This window comes from Pristis pectinata, chromosome 19 (genome assembly GCF_009764475.1).
Source record: "Pristis pectinata isolate sPriPec2 chromosome 19, sPriPec2.1.pri, whole genome shotgun sequence".
NCBI classification, from domain to species: Eukaryota; Metazoa; Chordata; class Chondrichthyes; order Rhinopristiformes; family Pristidae; genus Pristis; species Pristis pectinata.
The window spans coordinates 14251259-14269151 of NC_067423.1; the positions used below are offsets into that span (position 1 = coordinate 14251259).

At 38.9% G+C, this 17893-nt stretch overlaps 1 protein-coding gene across 2 annotated transcripts in view; it reads right to left on the reverse strand.

Moving 5' to 3' along the window:
- ube2h (ubiquitin-conjugating enzyme E2H (UBC8 homolog, yeast)) overlaps nt 1-17893 on the reverse strand; it is a 99155-nt gene that overhangs the window by 32691 nt on the left and 48571 nt on the right. Inside the window, exons 2-3 of one of the 2 annotated variants that reach the window (XM_052033737.1) lie at nt 15071-15147; nt 5313-5387 (exon numbers count right to left, since the gene is read on the reverse strand). In XM_052033737.1, coding sequence (XP_051889697.1) covers nt 5313-5387; nt 15071-15147 — 152 coding nt within the window. The remainder of the gene's footprint in view (nt 1-5312; nt 5388-15070; nt 15148-17893) is intronic. The other variant, XM_052033738.1, reaches the window with a different exon arrangement.

Genomic DNA, 17893 nt, shown 5'->3' on the forward strand with positions numbered 1-17893 from the left:
CTTTCTTTTATCTGTAGCCAAAAAACATTAGCAATGGCTTCTTTTTTTCCCATGCCTCCACTGTTACCAGTCATCTTCCAGGAAATATTGGAATATTCCATCTCTTCTATTCAACATTGATGTGCTGACTCTTGGTAATATATTCCAAAAAACAGAATCAGTTTGCATTTAGCCAATGACACCCAGCATTTACTTCACCTGCCTTAACCTCTATTGTCTCTGAATTATCACACTATGTTTCTGAATATCCATGGGAATCAGTCTCCACCACATACCCTATTCCCTACATTTTGCCTGGAAACTGCCTTGAAGCTGAAGCAGATGACACAAATTCAACCTTGAGGTCATTTGACCTTGAGTTTCTACCTCACCTCAGTCTAAACCAGGCTACATGCGACCCTGGTATTCTATTCATTCTTGGCTGGGGACCTATCCTCTTCTCTCCATAAACAGAGAATTAAGTATGGTGCCTAGCTATCCTACCTTACACCCATTTCTGTCAAGATAGCACCCACAACTGTACGGACCTATATAACTCCTGTTCCAAAAAAAATTCAGAGTTAAAACTCTCATCCTTATTTTTAAATCCTCATCTCTCTCCTTCTCTTCCCTCCTCTCCCCCCCCACCCCCAAAAACATTATTGCTTCTTCTTTCTCTTCCTCTCTAATCTTCTTCCAACCCAAATTTGTCCAATTCAACCATTTGTTCAACCCTCATGCTCTGGAATTCACTTTATAAATCCTCTCATTAAAACAAATGACTGGTTTTAAGGAGATGGAGATTAGAAATTGATGAAACCTTGTAGTTCATTCAAATTACTGACATATATCCGAGTTATGCATTTACGGTGCTATTTAGGTACTAGCTGGCAGTGGTAGTTAATCCTGAAATGCTTTGCTTCATACACAAAAGTTTCTTCCTTTATGAACAAAGGACAACTAAATATTTTTAGGTTTTGTTTTTGCTGTCTTTCACTCTAACTCTGCAATTCTGGATTTTAAGACCCCAGGCTTGTGATATTATGCACTGCAGATGGTTTTCTTTGCAGTGCCAGCCTGCAATTACATCAATTTCATTACTTAAGTGAGAACAATACTGCAGTGTAAAATTCAGCTATGCCAGTTCTCAGTAGGAATGAAGAAATCAGATCAGCTAGCTTATGGAGCAGAAAAGAACTTCACAAAAAGGGATATGTACACACTAATATTTGATGACTTTTCATATATACAGATCTATAGGCATTTACCCTTCTCCTTCATTTATTGAAACTGCAAGTTAATCATGGTCATTATGAAACAGCTGAAGATAGTTTGACTACCCTGTAGCTCATTCAGCTTCAGCTAATGGAGTTTCTCTTCAATTTCCTAACTTTAATTATACTCTAGATACCACAGTCAATATTGCCCATCATTAAGGCAGTCATTCAGTCACTCTCACTCTGTCCATGGAATTCCTCATGCCCACCCCCCAGGGTCTTAAATCCAGAATTGCTGAAGATTGAATAAAAGACTATCCACATAGGATAACTATGTTTAAATCACACTCAGAGGTCCATTCAGCCAACTGAATTCAACTGTACATCAACATATGTAATGCTCACTTCTGTGCTTGCTCAGTTTACTGGGACTCAGTCCATCAGTATCTCAAAATTTAATGTATTCTCTTCTTCCAATCCATTATCTTACCACTTCACATTTTTAATTTCTTCCAGCCCTCAGAGTTACTGAGATCTTTGATTATGGCTTCTCTCATACCTCCATTTTAAAATCACTCCATTCCTACAGTGCCTACAGCCAATATTGTGGAATTCCCCTATTAGAACTCTCCAGTTTGGATCAATTATTGCCATGCAATGTTTTGACAATTTACTGTGTTTAAGACACTACATAAATACAAACTGCAGTCACTCATTTAAACTCTTAACAAACTGTCCTACGTGGCATTTCATTCTTCAGTGGAAATACATTTGACCTTTCTCCAAGTACTTCCCAAGACTTAGCTCTATCAAAGTGTTCATTTCCCTTCTGTCTCCAATCTACTACCAAGGCAACACCAACTACCTACTGCTACAGCAACTTAATTATACTTTTATTAAATCAAAACAGCAACATCAAACAAATCTCAAAGTGATTGGGGCAGATAGCAAGAGATTGCACAAATAGTTTTGAGTATCTTTGAAAAGTCAAGCTTGCTTGGTGGGAAAGACTTAGAGAGGGCATTCTTAAGTACTGGTCTTAGCAGCTGAAGGTACAATCATCAATGCTGCGTTGATTGTGTTCAGAAACAATCAGGGGGACTGAATTGCATGTGCACAAATATCCTACAAGAATACGAGACTGGAGGAGATCATACCAATAGAGTTGCAAGGCCATGGAGGATTTGAAAACTATGCTAATAATTTTAAAATCAAGGCATTGCTTAACCACAAGAACAAAAAATAGGAATAGAATAAGCCTGCTTTATCACTCAATTCTGGCTGATTTGCAATATCTTCCACTTTCCTCTCCAATCCCTCTGTCCTTCCATTCAGAGATCTAAAAATTTTAATCAACATCTTCAAAATGTGAGCATTTACAGCACCACTGGAGAAACTCCCAAAGATTCTCCATCTGATCAGTGACGTAACTTCTAAATGATACCTTACCCCAATATTATTTCCATTTTAAGGCACCCCAGCCATGGAAATTAGTTGTATGGCATCTACCATGACAAGCCCTTTTAAATATCTTAAGTTTCATACAAATTTACCTTTCCTACAAACTTCTACTCAAATCACTTAGGGCAACCACTTAGCCCAGAAATCAAATCTACTGTATTTACTTCGCACCACCCCCAGTTTATCTATCCTTGGATATAGAGACTAATTTCTTCAATATTTCTTTACTCCTTAATCCAAATGCAATGCAATAAAGCCTAACATACTATTTTTGCTATCCTCAATATTTGCTTTACCTGCCTGTTAACTTCCTGCACTTCATATACCAGTACATTCAAATTCCCCCATACACCAATATTTATTATTCACCATTAAAGATCAGTTTTTCTTTCCTTCCAGATTAAACAACTTTACATTTCCTCATATGCAACTTCCTTGCCCACTTACACAGCTGCCCTGTACAGGCTTTCATACTTTTTGCATCCTCCCCTTAACTTGCTTTCCCTTCTAGCTCTACAGTATCAGTAAACTTGAATACGTACAAGGAGGAAATAAACTAATGTAGGGGTAATGAATGAATAGAAACAAGTGCAAGGATACTGGCAGCAGATTTTTGGATGACCTAACTTTTATGGAGAGTAGCCTAGGGTTAAAGAGGTTAGCCCAAGGTGCTTTAAAGAGCTGAGGAATAACATAGGTAGGGATGAAGTTTTCTGGAGATGATCTGAGGCAGGGTGGAGTCAAGACAATTTAACAGGGCATTCTTAATGATAGTATGAATAAGTGGTCTGAAACCAATCCAAGGTTAAATATGATACCAAGGTTGAAAACAGTACCTTATCTACCTTCCTTCTTTAATAAACTTGCCAGGGAGTCGGATCAAGTCAATGAGAGAGAGTTCTTGGTGGGAGCCATAGTCCTTGTACTTTTCAATATTTAATTGGAGAAAGTTTCCGTTCATCTAATGCTGGATGTTGGACAAATAAGTCTGACAAATTAGGAACGGTGGAGAAGTCAACTGAGATGAAGGGCAAAGTTAAGAGTTTTTTTGCCCCCCCTTGAAAATAGATTTTACCCCTCACCACCATTATATTCTTAGGCATTTTCAGGTCCTCGTTCATCATTCCAGAAATTTTACCCAACACCTCTGGGCATGAATTACTCTTTAATGGAGTGTTGAGAATGCCAGTCCATTTGAAACAATGCTGGGCAAACTTCTAATCACCTTGAAGCTTTGCATCACTCTTCACTCCAAAAAACTATTCCTTAGAGTGCTGAAATTGGGATCCCCATCATCAAATCCTTCCTTACCTTTGATCCTTCAGCCCTTGGTCACATGGTGCCCACAATGTGAAAAATCTGCAATTGGTTTACTGCACTCATTTCTAATACATGGTTGGATGCCAATATTTATGCAGAAGCTTTGGAGACGCCACTGGTAACAGCATAGGTGTAAGAAGAGTTGCTGTTACTAGTAATTTGCTGGATACAAAAGAATAATTACAAATAGAACTTGACAAGTGTGATCAAACCCAGATGGACAACATTGGAGAGACATTTGGAAGTGGATGCTGTGATCATCTGTCTGAAAAGTCGAGAAAGACTACATGTTTTGTTTCTGACATAATCACAAAGGATACTGGCAGTGAAGCACTTGGGTACTGTACAAGGAAAGCTGATTGAAAAGAACAAGGAGCCCAAGTTGGCACACATTTGAGAGGTTACAAGTGTATGGAGTACAATCTTGGTGTCAATTAACTAGGATTCTTTCCTTGCTCTTTTCAGCTTCAATGGTTCCTTGTATTTCAAACCCAAATTTTTGATGCAAGACAGGAAAAGTTACTTAACATATCTGAAACAATTTTAAGCATCATAATAAAGACTTCCGATGGCATAAGAGCACAGCTTGTTAGCCCAATTACTCCATCACAACTAAAGGAAAACAACAGAAACGCGAAATAAATAGACATTGCACACTTCCAAATCTAAGTACGTCAGAATTAAAACTAATTTATACACAAGGTATCAGTTCATTTTTCATCTTCAATGATGCCAAAATGGACATTAATCTCAATTAAGCAGAGAAATTAATTACTGTAATAGCAAGAACTCCTTGTAGTCCTCTCCAAAATAGCATTGGTATTAAGATACATCCAGGTCCTTGCTAATGGATGCATTTGTACATGTTTTGTTTCAGGACAGTATTACAAATCTGTCCTTATGTACTGATACTGTGCCGCTGAGGCGCCATGATGCACCTTAACAATGCACAAGCATGCTAAGTGTTTGAGGAAGAACCCAGGAAAAATGGCTGGACTGCTGGTCCTCTTTTCTCATGCATTTTTCTCCAAAAAGGCAGAAATACCTTGCAAGGAACAGTTTAGTTAATTGCCCTCTAATACATTGACCCAAGGACTTCAAGAGCAAGTTCAAGCATGCTACTTAATTCTATCTGATCCCTATCCTAACCTCACCTGTTTATTCACAAAGTACTTCAAGCATTGCTCTACAGCAGTCATAGAAGATTTAATCTTCCGACATTACATGATTCGTTCTTTGGATAAATAATAAGTGATCAAGGAAATCCTTGTGGTTCTCCAAGTACACCGTTCCTTGATTAATCACTTAGACACAAAAAGACAATCAAATCCTTACCTATGGAAGGAGATTTGAATGGATATTTGTCTGGTAGGTCCACTCTAACTTTCCATACACCACCTTCGTAGGGAGCTAAACAAATAGGAAAAGGAAATAATTTAACTGCATTCAGACAAGTTGATACACAACAAACCCTGTAAAATAAACATTTAGAAACACATACCCAGCTTGGATCAACCTGCAAAAATTATGCTGTTTTTATACATCGAATCCAAAATCCCTTTGCAGATTTTTGATCTTCTGATACTTCATAATAAATGCTATGTTGTAACAGTTTGAGGCAATTTCCCGTTTATTGGTACTGTAGTTTTTGCTGGTATCCTTTTTTATTTTAGACAGTCACACCAATGACCAGGTAATGCAGAAACTTTTGGTATAGCTGTGAAATCAAAATTATAACTCATATACAGATAATATTGCAAATAGCCAGAAATGAACAATTAAAGGATTCTCTTGATTCTAATCCATCATTATCCACTCAACATTTCAAATGAAGCATATCAGCCAGGCTATAAACGCCATTAAAGTATTGGAATTCATTCCTCGAATTTTGTTAAATTCACAAATATCAATTGGAAGAGCAGTACTAGTTTAGGAGGATAGGGAAAAAAAAGCAAGTGACAGGATTTGGATCCCTGTCAATTATCCAACAACTCCTGGTGGAAACACTTGTGCGCATGTAGATGTTAGGCAAACAGGTTCTGTTACGATGGTTTCAATGGCCTGCTAATACACAGCTAGCTACAACCTGCACAAAGAACAAAGGCAACCGTCATCCAGCAAATACTATTACTCCAAAAAGCAGAAATATCTTTGTACAAGTTGATGTACTGATGATGTGAGGGGTGGCAGATGAATGTTGTCACAGAAAGAGGCCTAAGGTGGTGGACAAATATTGACACAGAAAAGTTGAGATAGCAGTGGTGAAAATATTTAATTACATTCTGCAAGACAAATGTCAATGTCAACTTTGCAGCACGTTCAATGGAAACTTCATTACAAAAAAAAACACACAGCTTTCTCAAAATCTCACCAAAAACATGGCACCCAGTGGCATCAATAGATGTTTTAGGAATGACAGAGATAAGAGGAAAGTTGAAATGAAATCAGAAAGAGGACATTATTCAAGACAAACTTCATGTTGCTGAAACTACTTACGGTTTTAATTCTTGGGAGTTAGGGCCAACACCAATGTTATGTAACCACCGTATATAGACTCAGTGAAGTCATGGTGAAACTGGCGAGACTTCAGAAATGCATACATGCTTACCTGTATCCATAGTAAAAGGCACTGGATTTTTATTGCTGACAACCCAAGGTGACTAGTTCAAAACTGGGTAGTGAAGGCATTTGATATGCTTGCCTTCATAGGCTGAGGCATTGAGTGGGACATTATGTTGTATCTATACAGAACATTGTACAGGCATTTATAGAGTATTGTGTACAGTTCTGGTTGCCATAGTACAGCACAGATGTGGTAGCAACAGAATGAATGCAGAGGAGATTTCACCAGGATGTTGCCTGGAATGGAGGGTAGTTATGAGGAGAGCAAAAAACAAATTGGAGGGGAACTCAGCAAGTCAGGTAGCATCTGTAGAGAGGGACGGTTGACATTTTAGGTCAAAACCCTGCATCAGGATTGTAGCTCAGAGATAGCCAGTATAAACAGGTGAGAAGGAGGGGCTGGCAAAGGATAGGTGAAACCAGGCGAGGTAGTGGTGGATGATGGGCAGATGGAGCTATGTGGGAGAGGAAGAGGGGTGGAGCTGGGACAGAGTGGCAAGTTGGCAATAGGTAGAATTAAAAGAGAAAAAGCAGGTAGGTGGAGTTGGAGAAAGAGACTGCAAGGTGATAAGTGGAGACACAAGAGCCTGCAAATGTTTGAATGTGATAAGGGATGATGGGCAGATGGAGCCAGTTGGGGGAAGAGGACAGGACACCCAGTAGGTTAAATGTGGGTGATAGGCAGATGGAAGCAGGTGAGGGAGTGGAACAAAGCAGGGTATTTGGTGGCGGGGGGGGGGGGGGGGGGGGGCAAGTAAATCTGGGTGGATCAGGAGACAAAGGAACATAGGGTGAAATTGGAAACCCAGCTTCATTCCTTTCTCTCACCTGCTTCCAACTGTCTATCACCCATGTCATAAAACACAGAAGTTTACCAATATAAATCTGTGGAGAGGAAAATAGTCAAAGGGTAACAGGTGTGCAGGATGCAGCATAGTGCTCATAAAGGTCTATTCAAAGATCAGTGTAACCCTCTGCCTCTTGAATAAACTGCATCTGTGACAACAAAAAAGAGCAAGTAATTATCTGCATTTTAATAATGAATAAAAATACTCCTTTAACTACCCTACAGCAGGTAAAAGTACACCTTCTTAAACTGCTGCAATCATTGTGCACATGTTCTCAATGCTGTTAGGTAGGGAGTTCTTAGCTCTCTGCTCAATGGCAATGAAGGAATGACAGCAAGTCTCCAAATCAATGTAGTTAATTACTTAGCAGAAAGCTTGGAAGTTATATTGGCCCCAAGTGCCTACTGGTCATGTTTTTCTAGGTGGTGATGGCTGCAAGTTTGGGAGGTGTTTTGGAAGCAGCTTTGCCCTACTCCTAAATGCAGCCTAAGGGTTGTGTAGTGTGCCAATCAAGCAGGCAGCTTTAATTTTGATTGCAAAGATGGGGTGCCCACCTAGCCAATGCTTTGTAGATGGCAAAGATACTTGGGGAGTCAAAAACTACTCACTACAGAATAACCAACCTCCAACCTGCTCCAGTAACCACACTACTTATGCAAAACCAAAACAAAACTGCAAATATTGGAGTTCTGAAATTTTAAAAAAACAGAAAATGCTGGAAACACTCAGCAGCCAGGCAGCATCTGTGGAAAGAGAAACAATGTTACAGATTGAAGACCTTTTGTCACAATTAGGAAAGAAAGTTGTGGATAGGGTGGGGGAGGGATGAATAGAGAAGTGGAATCTCTCTGGTAAGGCAAGGTCAAGGTTGCTGCTGAAATGATCCAAGTGATAGATTACTGAGGGTATTTTCCCCAGTCCTGATCAGCTACAAGTTTTCAGCATTTTCTGCTTTTGTCCAAACCATACAGTTCAGTTTTTGATTAGGACATTGTTGGTATATTAAAGAAAATTTACCCTGCCTGTTCTTGTTGTGGCACAAATACCTCGTACTCACTGAAATTTCTTCTTGCTCATATTTCGCTGAAATGGCCCTGGGATTCTTTACTTTGAGAATAGATTTGAATAAAATTTAACAGCATGCAAACGGCCCTGGTTCTGACCTTCTGATGGAGGGAAGTTATTGAAAACAGATTAGGATACTTGGGCACAGGATATAAGCAAAAATAATTGGCTAATAATAAGCATAACCATTTTTGTGCTAGGTATGACTCAATCACTGCACTTTTTTTTAAACCTAATCCCCACATCTTTACTGAAACTCTTCAGTGCCTTACTCTTGGAATTTCAGCCATTACACATGAGTAAAGACAAATTTTAATGAGGTTTGGAGTCAAGTGATCCTGGGGTGACCCAGAAAGGGCATTGGTAGAAAGCACTATTTGCGCACATTTATCATTTGATAGCATTACTATGATCCCTAATCACTTTGTGGATGATCAATAATGGTGATGGGGTGTTAATAACATAGTACTGGTATTGCTGATACTTGCACACCATGTAGAAAAAAAACAAGTGGGTTTGTAATCATTGGCGTTGCATAATCTTCCCTTCAGAATAAATCTACTAGCCTCAAACTACCACATATCTAAACGTAAAAAGGGACGATGAGGAAAAATAAGAAACCGCGTATCTAATTCTTTCTTGCATTGCCTGTTATAATGTATTGGCCACTGTTCTAGCTAGAAACTCAAACTGCTATCTGACCGCTTTTAAATTCCTGTTTCTACTTGATGCACATTTGACTACAGACAGCAGGAAATCATTAAAAAATTCATTGCAGATGCTTCCTTTGAGGAACTATAGCCAAGTGGATTATGGACCAAATTTGGTAGGACATTGATGTTTTATGAAACCATTTGCTGGTTTCTCTTATCCCTTCATTAGTTCAATGAACCATCCTTCCTGGACTCAGCTGAATTTAGACCCTTTTCTAGTATTATTCTGATAGGCAAAAGTGGCTCAATAGTGTCTCTCCCATCTTCTGCACATTTCCTTCCCCTGGTTTTTCAGGGGACGCTTTAGATGTGTTTATGATCCTGATCACAAATTTGCAACAGATGCAAGTCCCTCCAATAGAGCAAGAGAATCATAGTAGCCCTCTCCTACTAATCTGTAGTTTAGCACTGGGATAATGGACCTTAAATTTAGTGTAGCCAGGTACCTCTCCTGAAAAATAATGTAAATAAGCTCCATATAACCACAGCAAGGAGCACTTCACTGGAATTAACTATTTTCCAATGACCAGCCATTAAAGAGACCAGATTTGAGCTAGGTGGCTTTAAGGTTCTCTTTGGTATGGCAATTATAAATCAGACAAGATCAGAATTCATGTTCCAATTTGGTTCAAGTACAGTTAGTCATGACCACCATTTTTTCCAGATATCTTAAATCTTTTACACAAAGCAATCTTTGTATTTCAAGAGCATGTCAAAACTTGTTCCTAAAACTACAATTATACATGGTCCAGAGGCACACTTAATCATTAGCCAAGTTACGCCTTCACTTTGAAGTAAACAATGAAAACAAATTAAATTTAAGGGAGAGTAAGTAATTTTAATCAGTAAAAGCAACAACGGAAAAATGTAAAAAGGAACCTGCACAAAGTTTTAAAATTTGTTGGTATTTGTGAAGTGACACCCAAATTAAATTTTATTTGCTCAGATTTAAACCTGCAAATATAGACTTGCCCACCCTCACCCTTCAGAACAGCAAAATAGTGCAATGCCAGGTGAAAATTTTGAGCAGACTGTTTCAATCCTGATTTAGTATGCACTAAGCAGACAACTAGGAGATTAGAGTATCCTTGGCCAATACCCTTTGAGGAAATAGATAAATACTGATCACTGCTCTTACTAACTGGAGATTTTCTTTAAGAACCTAACCTACTCAAAAAGATTGATTTGATGTGACAAGCAAGCTGCAGAGGTGTATATATGAGATATCAACCATCTTCTAAAATACTTGCTCCTTAGAACTCCTTTCAATTAACCCCTTCTCACCTTAAACCTGTGCCTCCAGTTTTAGACTCTCCAGTCCTGGAGAAAGAAAAATTCTGACCATCCATGTCCCTCAATCTCTATAATTCAACTTCAGCCTCCTATATTCCAGTGATGATAAACTCAGCCTATCCAACCTCTCCTTGTAACTGCAACCCTCCATTCCAAGCAACATCCTGATGAATTTCTGTACTCTCTCCATTGCTACATCCTTCTTGTAGTGCAGTGACTAGAACCATACACATTATGCCAAGTGCACTCATATCACATGACATGACAAATATTCCAAGGCAAAATATTCAATTGTCTTAGACAAAAAAGGAAAACAAATTCAAGAATACCGTTTTAGTCAAGAACAAGTTACAAATCCAATACTGCAGTCATGCTTGTCAGAAAATTTCTACATAATGAATTTGTTTTGTAACTTTAGGCAGAATTGAAGGCTAATGGCTTAAACTTTTGTGCCACCATAATATTAGAAGCATATAGACAGTCCCTGGGTTAGGAATGTCTGAAACCCCACCCCAGCATAAGAATGAGCTCCCAACATATTATTAAATTCACAAGTCTGGTGTACACATGTTCACTCTTTTCATTTTTAATAAATTGTCCTTTCTCATTAGTCTTGTGCTCTTGTGCTGTTCAATACAATACTGAGGTATCGTTACCATAGAGTTATTTTGTGTATTTTTCAGCTTGTGTGAAATCAAGTTATGGATGTTTAATAACAACCCCATTTGTTACCCAGGGATAGCCTGTATATTGAGCATCCTGCAAGTCTTCCAACATACAATCTAATGATAGGATGGTGTACAATGCTCTGAAGCCAATAACCCTATACAAGGGGCAAGGGTACAACGTGCTGGCTGCATATTAGACTATTTATGCTCTGAGTAACCAATGTTCAAAGGAAACACATTTTGTAATACAAACAAGTAGAATTTGTTCAGGCAGTAGAAGGATAACATTAAACAGTTAACTATTTCATATTAAGGTAAAGCCAATAACTGAGACAATTTTCAAATATACTGTCACAGGTTTTGCTGACAGTCCTGCACAGAACATCTACACAAGTATCCAGACACCCACGCAAATGCATTAGCCTCAAACTTGACAGTTGAGCTCTGCAGACTTCCTAGATGTATTCTGCCCAGATTTCATCTGTGTAGCAGAAACCTGTTGGAATTTCCTAACTTTTACATTGTAGTTTCCTCTAGACCTGGCAAGAGGATCAACGAGATCATTTGAATGGTAATTGCATGGCTGTCAAAGTGGCAAGTCAACTTTAAAATTGTGTTTGACATTTTAGCAACTTGGGTTATGTATAATAAAACTAAAAAGAAATTCCTTTTAATTGTTTGAATGTCAGGTACACAAAATGTTGACTAAAACTTCACAGCTTTAACAGATGGCATTGCCAAAGGCATGACTTTGCCGTCTGTCACAGGTTTCCAGAAGAATGTCATGGGGACAGCTCATTCTGGTTGTTGGTGGCCCTTGTGCTGCACTTTCATTCTGCTTGGCTCCAGGACAGCTGTGCCAGCAAGATTGGTCAAATGGGCAGCATAGACAGGGTAGAAAATATTCCCATGGCAGAATTATCTATAACCAGAGGGCAGAGGTTTAAGGTATGGAACAGGAGATTTCAAAGGGATTTAAGAAACAATTTTTTCCACCTAGGGTGGTTGAAATGTGGAACACATTGCTTGAGGGTGGAAACAGGTACTCTCAAAAATGTACTTCAAAGAGCACCAAAATGTTATGGCATAGAAGGCTGTGGGGAGTGTTCTGGAAATCTGATTAATATTAGAATAGTATGCAGTTCTGATCACCATACTACAGGAAGGATATGATTAAGCTAAAGAGGGTGCAGGGAAGTTTCACAAGGATGTTAACAACAGTTTGAACAGTACAGCCCATGATGTCTGTGCTGACCATGAAGCTGATTCAAACTGCACATCTACCTGCACATGGTCTATATCCCCATACCCTGGCTGTTCATGCACTTGTCTAATTGCCTCTTAAATATTGCTATCCTATGTCCCATCATGTGCTTCCACCATAATCTGACAGTGCATCCTAGGTACCTACCATTATATTAAAAAAAAACTTGCCTCTTAAATCTCCTTTAAACTTTCCCCCCTCATCTTAAAACTATGCCCTCTAGTTGTCAACACCTGGGGGGGGGGGGGGGGGGGGGGGGACTGACCATCTATACTGTCCACACCCCTCATGATTTTATGTACTTCTACCAGATTGCTGCCCAGCCTCCAACACTACACAGAAAACAATCAAAGTTTGTCTACCCTCCATTTAATACTCTAATCCAGGCAACATCCTGGTGAACCTTTTCTGCACCCTTTTAAGCCTCCCTATCCCCTCCTGTAATGCAGCAACAAAATTAATTTTATATAGCTTTGACACAACTTCCCAACTTTATACTCAATGACCCAACCGATGAAGGCAAGTATTCTTTACCTCCTTGTGTTGCCACTTTCAGGAAGCCATGGACTTGCACCCCAAAAATCGCTCTGTATATCAATGCTCCTAAAGGTCCTGCCATTTACTGTATACCTTCCTCCTACATTTGCAACAGCTCACTCTTGTCTGGACAGAGCTCCATTTGCCATTTCTCCACCTATATTTCAACTGGTCTATACCTTGCTGTATCAATCTTCCTTACATCCACAATTCCACGAACTTGCGTCATTTGCAAATTTACCAATCAACCCACCTACATTTTCATCCAGATGATTTGTATACATCATAAACAAGGTTGCTGGACTGGAGAGCTTGAGTTATGAGGAGATAATGGATAGGCTGGGACTGCTTTCCCTAGACTGAAGGAGGCCAAGGGGGTATCTTAGAGGTTTATAAAATCATGAGGGGAACAGACAAGGTGGATTACCAGTCTTTCCCCCAGGGAAAGGGAAGTCTAAAACTAGAGGGCATAAGTTTAAGCAGAGGGGAAAGATTTAAATGGGATAAAAGAGGCAAGGTTTTTCCCCCACAGAGGGTGGTGGGTTTATGCAACAAGTTGCCAGAGGAAGTGGTAGAAGTGTGTACAATTACAAACATTTAAAATAGCATTTGGACAGTTTCATAGATAGGAAAAGATTTAGAGTGATATGACCTAATGCATGCAATGGGACCAGCTCAGAAAGGCACATTGGTCAGCATAGATGAGTTGGGCCAAAGGCCGGCTTCCATGTGGTGTAACTATGACAGATAAGTACTTGATAGCTAGCACAGATACAGTCAGTCAAAAGGCCTGTTTGCATGCTGTATGACCATCTGAAATCATACCCAATTAATACCTTAATAGGTTTTCAAAATTAGATTTAAACCTATTTAAGGTTTATTCGGGAAAGGTCAATGTCAGCACATAGTAGCCCTGATCACAGTTAAACTGGTTCCCCTAATCTGATACAGAAGGCTCTTGCAAGTCCTCTGCAATTTTGTTTACTTTTTCATACTGAATCCACAATTTCAACATCATGGTTTGTAAGCAGATTTATCAATCACATGAATTGCTATGGTAAAAAGTGGTTTAGACCTGAATCAAACAGAGCTCAAGGTTACCCCTAGGCTTTGACTGCAACGAACTTGCAGCATTGACTTTTCAAGATCATGAAATTGGAGGACAAGTTGCTGGATCCACAATTAATGATCCATCTCAACCCTTTGAGTTAAGTTTTATAAAGTTAATTGCAAGTCATTGTTGTATTGATTCAGTATTGTGTAATGGTTGAATACTAGTTTAATTATTCACTCATGATAAACAGGCAAAACTTAAAACTGACAAGCTTCACATACTGCTTAAGAGTTTGATGACTTAGTGATGGTCATAGCAGGGATGCAGGAAGTAGCCACCTACACTCATGGATTCTCTTCCCATTTTGTGTTTTCTCCTCACCCTGGAGGTGTTGACACTCAGCCAAAGTACATTTCCACAGGTGACAGTCTCCAACACCTTTACCAAATGAGCATTCTTCATGCTCAAGACGGCACTTGTTGTTTGAAATAGTAGGCTGAAGAGTGTAGGTGCAGATATTCATTTAAGACAAATTGAGACTTAACAGTGTACCACCTACTGTAGAACAAGATTAGGTTTATACATGGAAAAATGGTCACCTTTGGCAAGGAACTAAAGACTGTACCCTTGCCAAGCAGTTTTGTAGGAAAATAGTAACTTAAAATTACAAAAAAAGGACCTCTTCCTTTATTAGCTAAAAATGTAGTTTCTATTAGAGGGACTACAAAGATGTACACAATTTACACAGGTGATGAAATGTTATCTTGTACTTTACTCGTCTTCAGACTGGATAATTTTAACTGAGGAAATATTAATTGTATAGACTCATCAAGTATGTGGTGCTAACCAAGTTCTACATAGAACGGGAGTATGTACAAATTACTAACAATTCACAATTTCTCCCCATGCCCTTAGGCATAGTGCCATTATATCATTTAGAAGTTGGATATTTATCTGCTCTATCACTCCCATTACCCAGTACGGTACAAGTCACTGACATGACTTGTTCTTAATTGCATGTCTACTTACTTCCTTGTGGTCCATAAAACTTGACTACAAATTCATTCAGCCCACCAAGTATGGTAACTTCATGCTTGCTTTCAATACTGAAAAAGAAGCGTCAAGGAAAGCACAGGAAAATGAACGGACAGACAACGTCCAAATAATTCACTAAAGGATCTTAACTGAATGTTTATTTTAAAAGTTCAAGCAGAAATGCCATGTATTACACTGGGTTCTGAGCAAAGTATAGTCTGAACCATGTGGGAATTCAAACAGAAAATTCCATTAACACTCAGTAGGTCAGGCAACATCTGCAGAAAAAAAATTAATGTTTCAAGTCCAAGATCCTTGACTGATCCGAAACCAATTTCTTTCCACAGATGTTGCCTGACCTGCAGTGCTTCCAACATTGTTTTTTTATTTCAGCTTTCCAGCATCTGCATTTTATTTTAAAAGAATATTGTGGGGCATTACCATTTTGTCAAAACAGCTTCTTCAGTGTTCAGAATAAATCAGGTTTTGAAACCAACTCTATTCTGCCAAAATAATACAATAATTCAGTGCTGTAGACACAATCTTCAGTTTCTTTCCAAACTTTAATTGCTCCCCACATAGCATCGCCAATCTGCTTTAACAACCTTTAGAGCACATTTAACTTTGAAAGGTCTCAACCAATTGATTGAGAAATTGGACTTTCCAGAATAGCCAGGGTCAATGAAATTGGAGATTTTGGAAGGCAGAAGAGAAATAGCAAGGTTTAGTTGGTATCAAGGTTTAGTTGTAGAAACAAACATTAGCAAGTAGGAAGTGTTAATGCTAAATGTATAATCCACTCATTTCTGAGAGCCTGATGTCTAAACATACTCTGGAACTGCCAGGGCAAAATTCAACCCGAGAAACAGACGGGCTTGAAGCTGCCCTCACAGAACAGCAAGAAACAGAAACCAAAACCCAAGCCCAAAGTCTAACTATACAGGTTCCCCACTGATGACAAGTACTTTATGGTACAGAATCTTCAGTACATTCTACCAAGAGTTTAAAGTAACTTCAATGACGATGAGGTTGGGTTGTAATATGACCAAGATCTGCAATCAAAATTAGAGCATGCTTCTCATTTGTACTTTTGCGCAGTCAAATAAGATTACTCTGAACATTCTCTGAACTTGACTGGTTACAAGCCTTCCTCATACTCTTGCTATTATTGGTGCAATTCTCATCTGTACTACAGCAGTTCACAGGTGAAATTCTCATTGGGACCACCTTGATATGGTACCACTGCAATCTCCATACTTAGTGGGGTCACTATTTAGGTAAATTCCCACAATTACTGCAACAATGAAGAGGATAGAGTAGAAAAAGTGCCAAGGCTGGTGGAAGAAAAATGGTTTTGCTTTATCCTCCATTAATGTTACAGAGTAATTGGATATGCAGTAAAATAGGGTGGATGTGGAGAGGGGTGGGGATGTTCAAGGAGAGGTGCAGGGAGGAAAGGAGGAAGAAAGAAAAAGGTCAAGTGAAATAGCCCAGTTATACTGAAAGCTCAGTTTAAGCACTCACCATCTAGTAACAGCTTTGAGGAAATATGTCAAAATATTGTTCATGGAATGAATCACTTGCATCATTTATAATGAACAATACCTGGGGAGACACATTGATGCAGCACATGGTTGTACCTAACTAGGACAAAATTTGTTTGCTGCAATGCCAGCACACAGTACGTTATCTTCTGAAACAGAAAAGCTGCAGCAAAATTCAAAATCAAAGACCACCAAAATGTCCATAAATAGAGCCAAAGTGGATTATAAAACAATTCTGAAGCAATGGAGCTGAAACCTTAGTAGAGTTCAGGTGTGTTATCAGTATTACCTTAACGATATGTAAACTTTAAGGCCTGGTCACTCATTCTCATTACATCCATCTGCACAGCAGCAGTATCATAGCTGAGGTGGTTTACCTGAGGTGCAATTATTTATTGTTTGGGGATTTGTATTACTTAGCACAAGTGTTTTCAGGTTAGACTGAGCTCTTCCAATATCCTGCGACTTTCCCAGTTTTCTCCCATCCCAAAAAATTTCTTCCTCCCACCACCAAGATATGGTGGACCCATCAGTAGCACAAAACCAAGAACTCCAAACACCTGCTTCACTGTGGTTTGTACCCCACCACCCCGCATGGCTACCACCACCAAATTCCAGCTTCAGCCCAGGCTCTGCAACATACTTAAAAAAATCAACTATGACCCGAATGGATACAGACTGGGAAAGGACATCTGAGAAATCAGAGGAAGACAGGAATTGTTGAAAAATAATTGGTATTTAAGTATCAGTGCTGGAGAAAAGCACCATAGTTTTAATTTTGGAGTACAAATCATATGTTACACCCTGGTTTTATTACTACAACTAATTTTCATGATCTAAGTTTATATGATCCAATCTTTCTGAGAGACAAAGATAATCAAATCTCAGAACCAGTTCAGAGGCACAATATTGATCCCTGATGGCAGAGGAACGAGTTACAAGCACAAAACCTAAGAGCAGCTTTTGCTCTGCAGTAATTTAAAGGAAGCAACTAAAGGATGATACTACATATTCATCATCTTTTCTAATATGTTGATGTTAAACCCCAACAGGAGGACAAGGAAGAAAAAAGATCAAATGAATAAAAGGACTGGTTACCAACATCCTGAAGTCCTTCACCAAGTATCATGGATTTCACTGCGACACTCAAAAGGACTGATTCAATCAGAAAGCATAACATAGTACTTGGATTATCACTTCTGTGCCTCCAAGGTCCAAGTTGATCATACAATCCTGCACATGCACTGCATTTTTAAAATATGCTCCTCTTCTG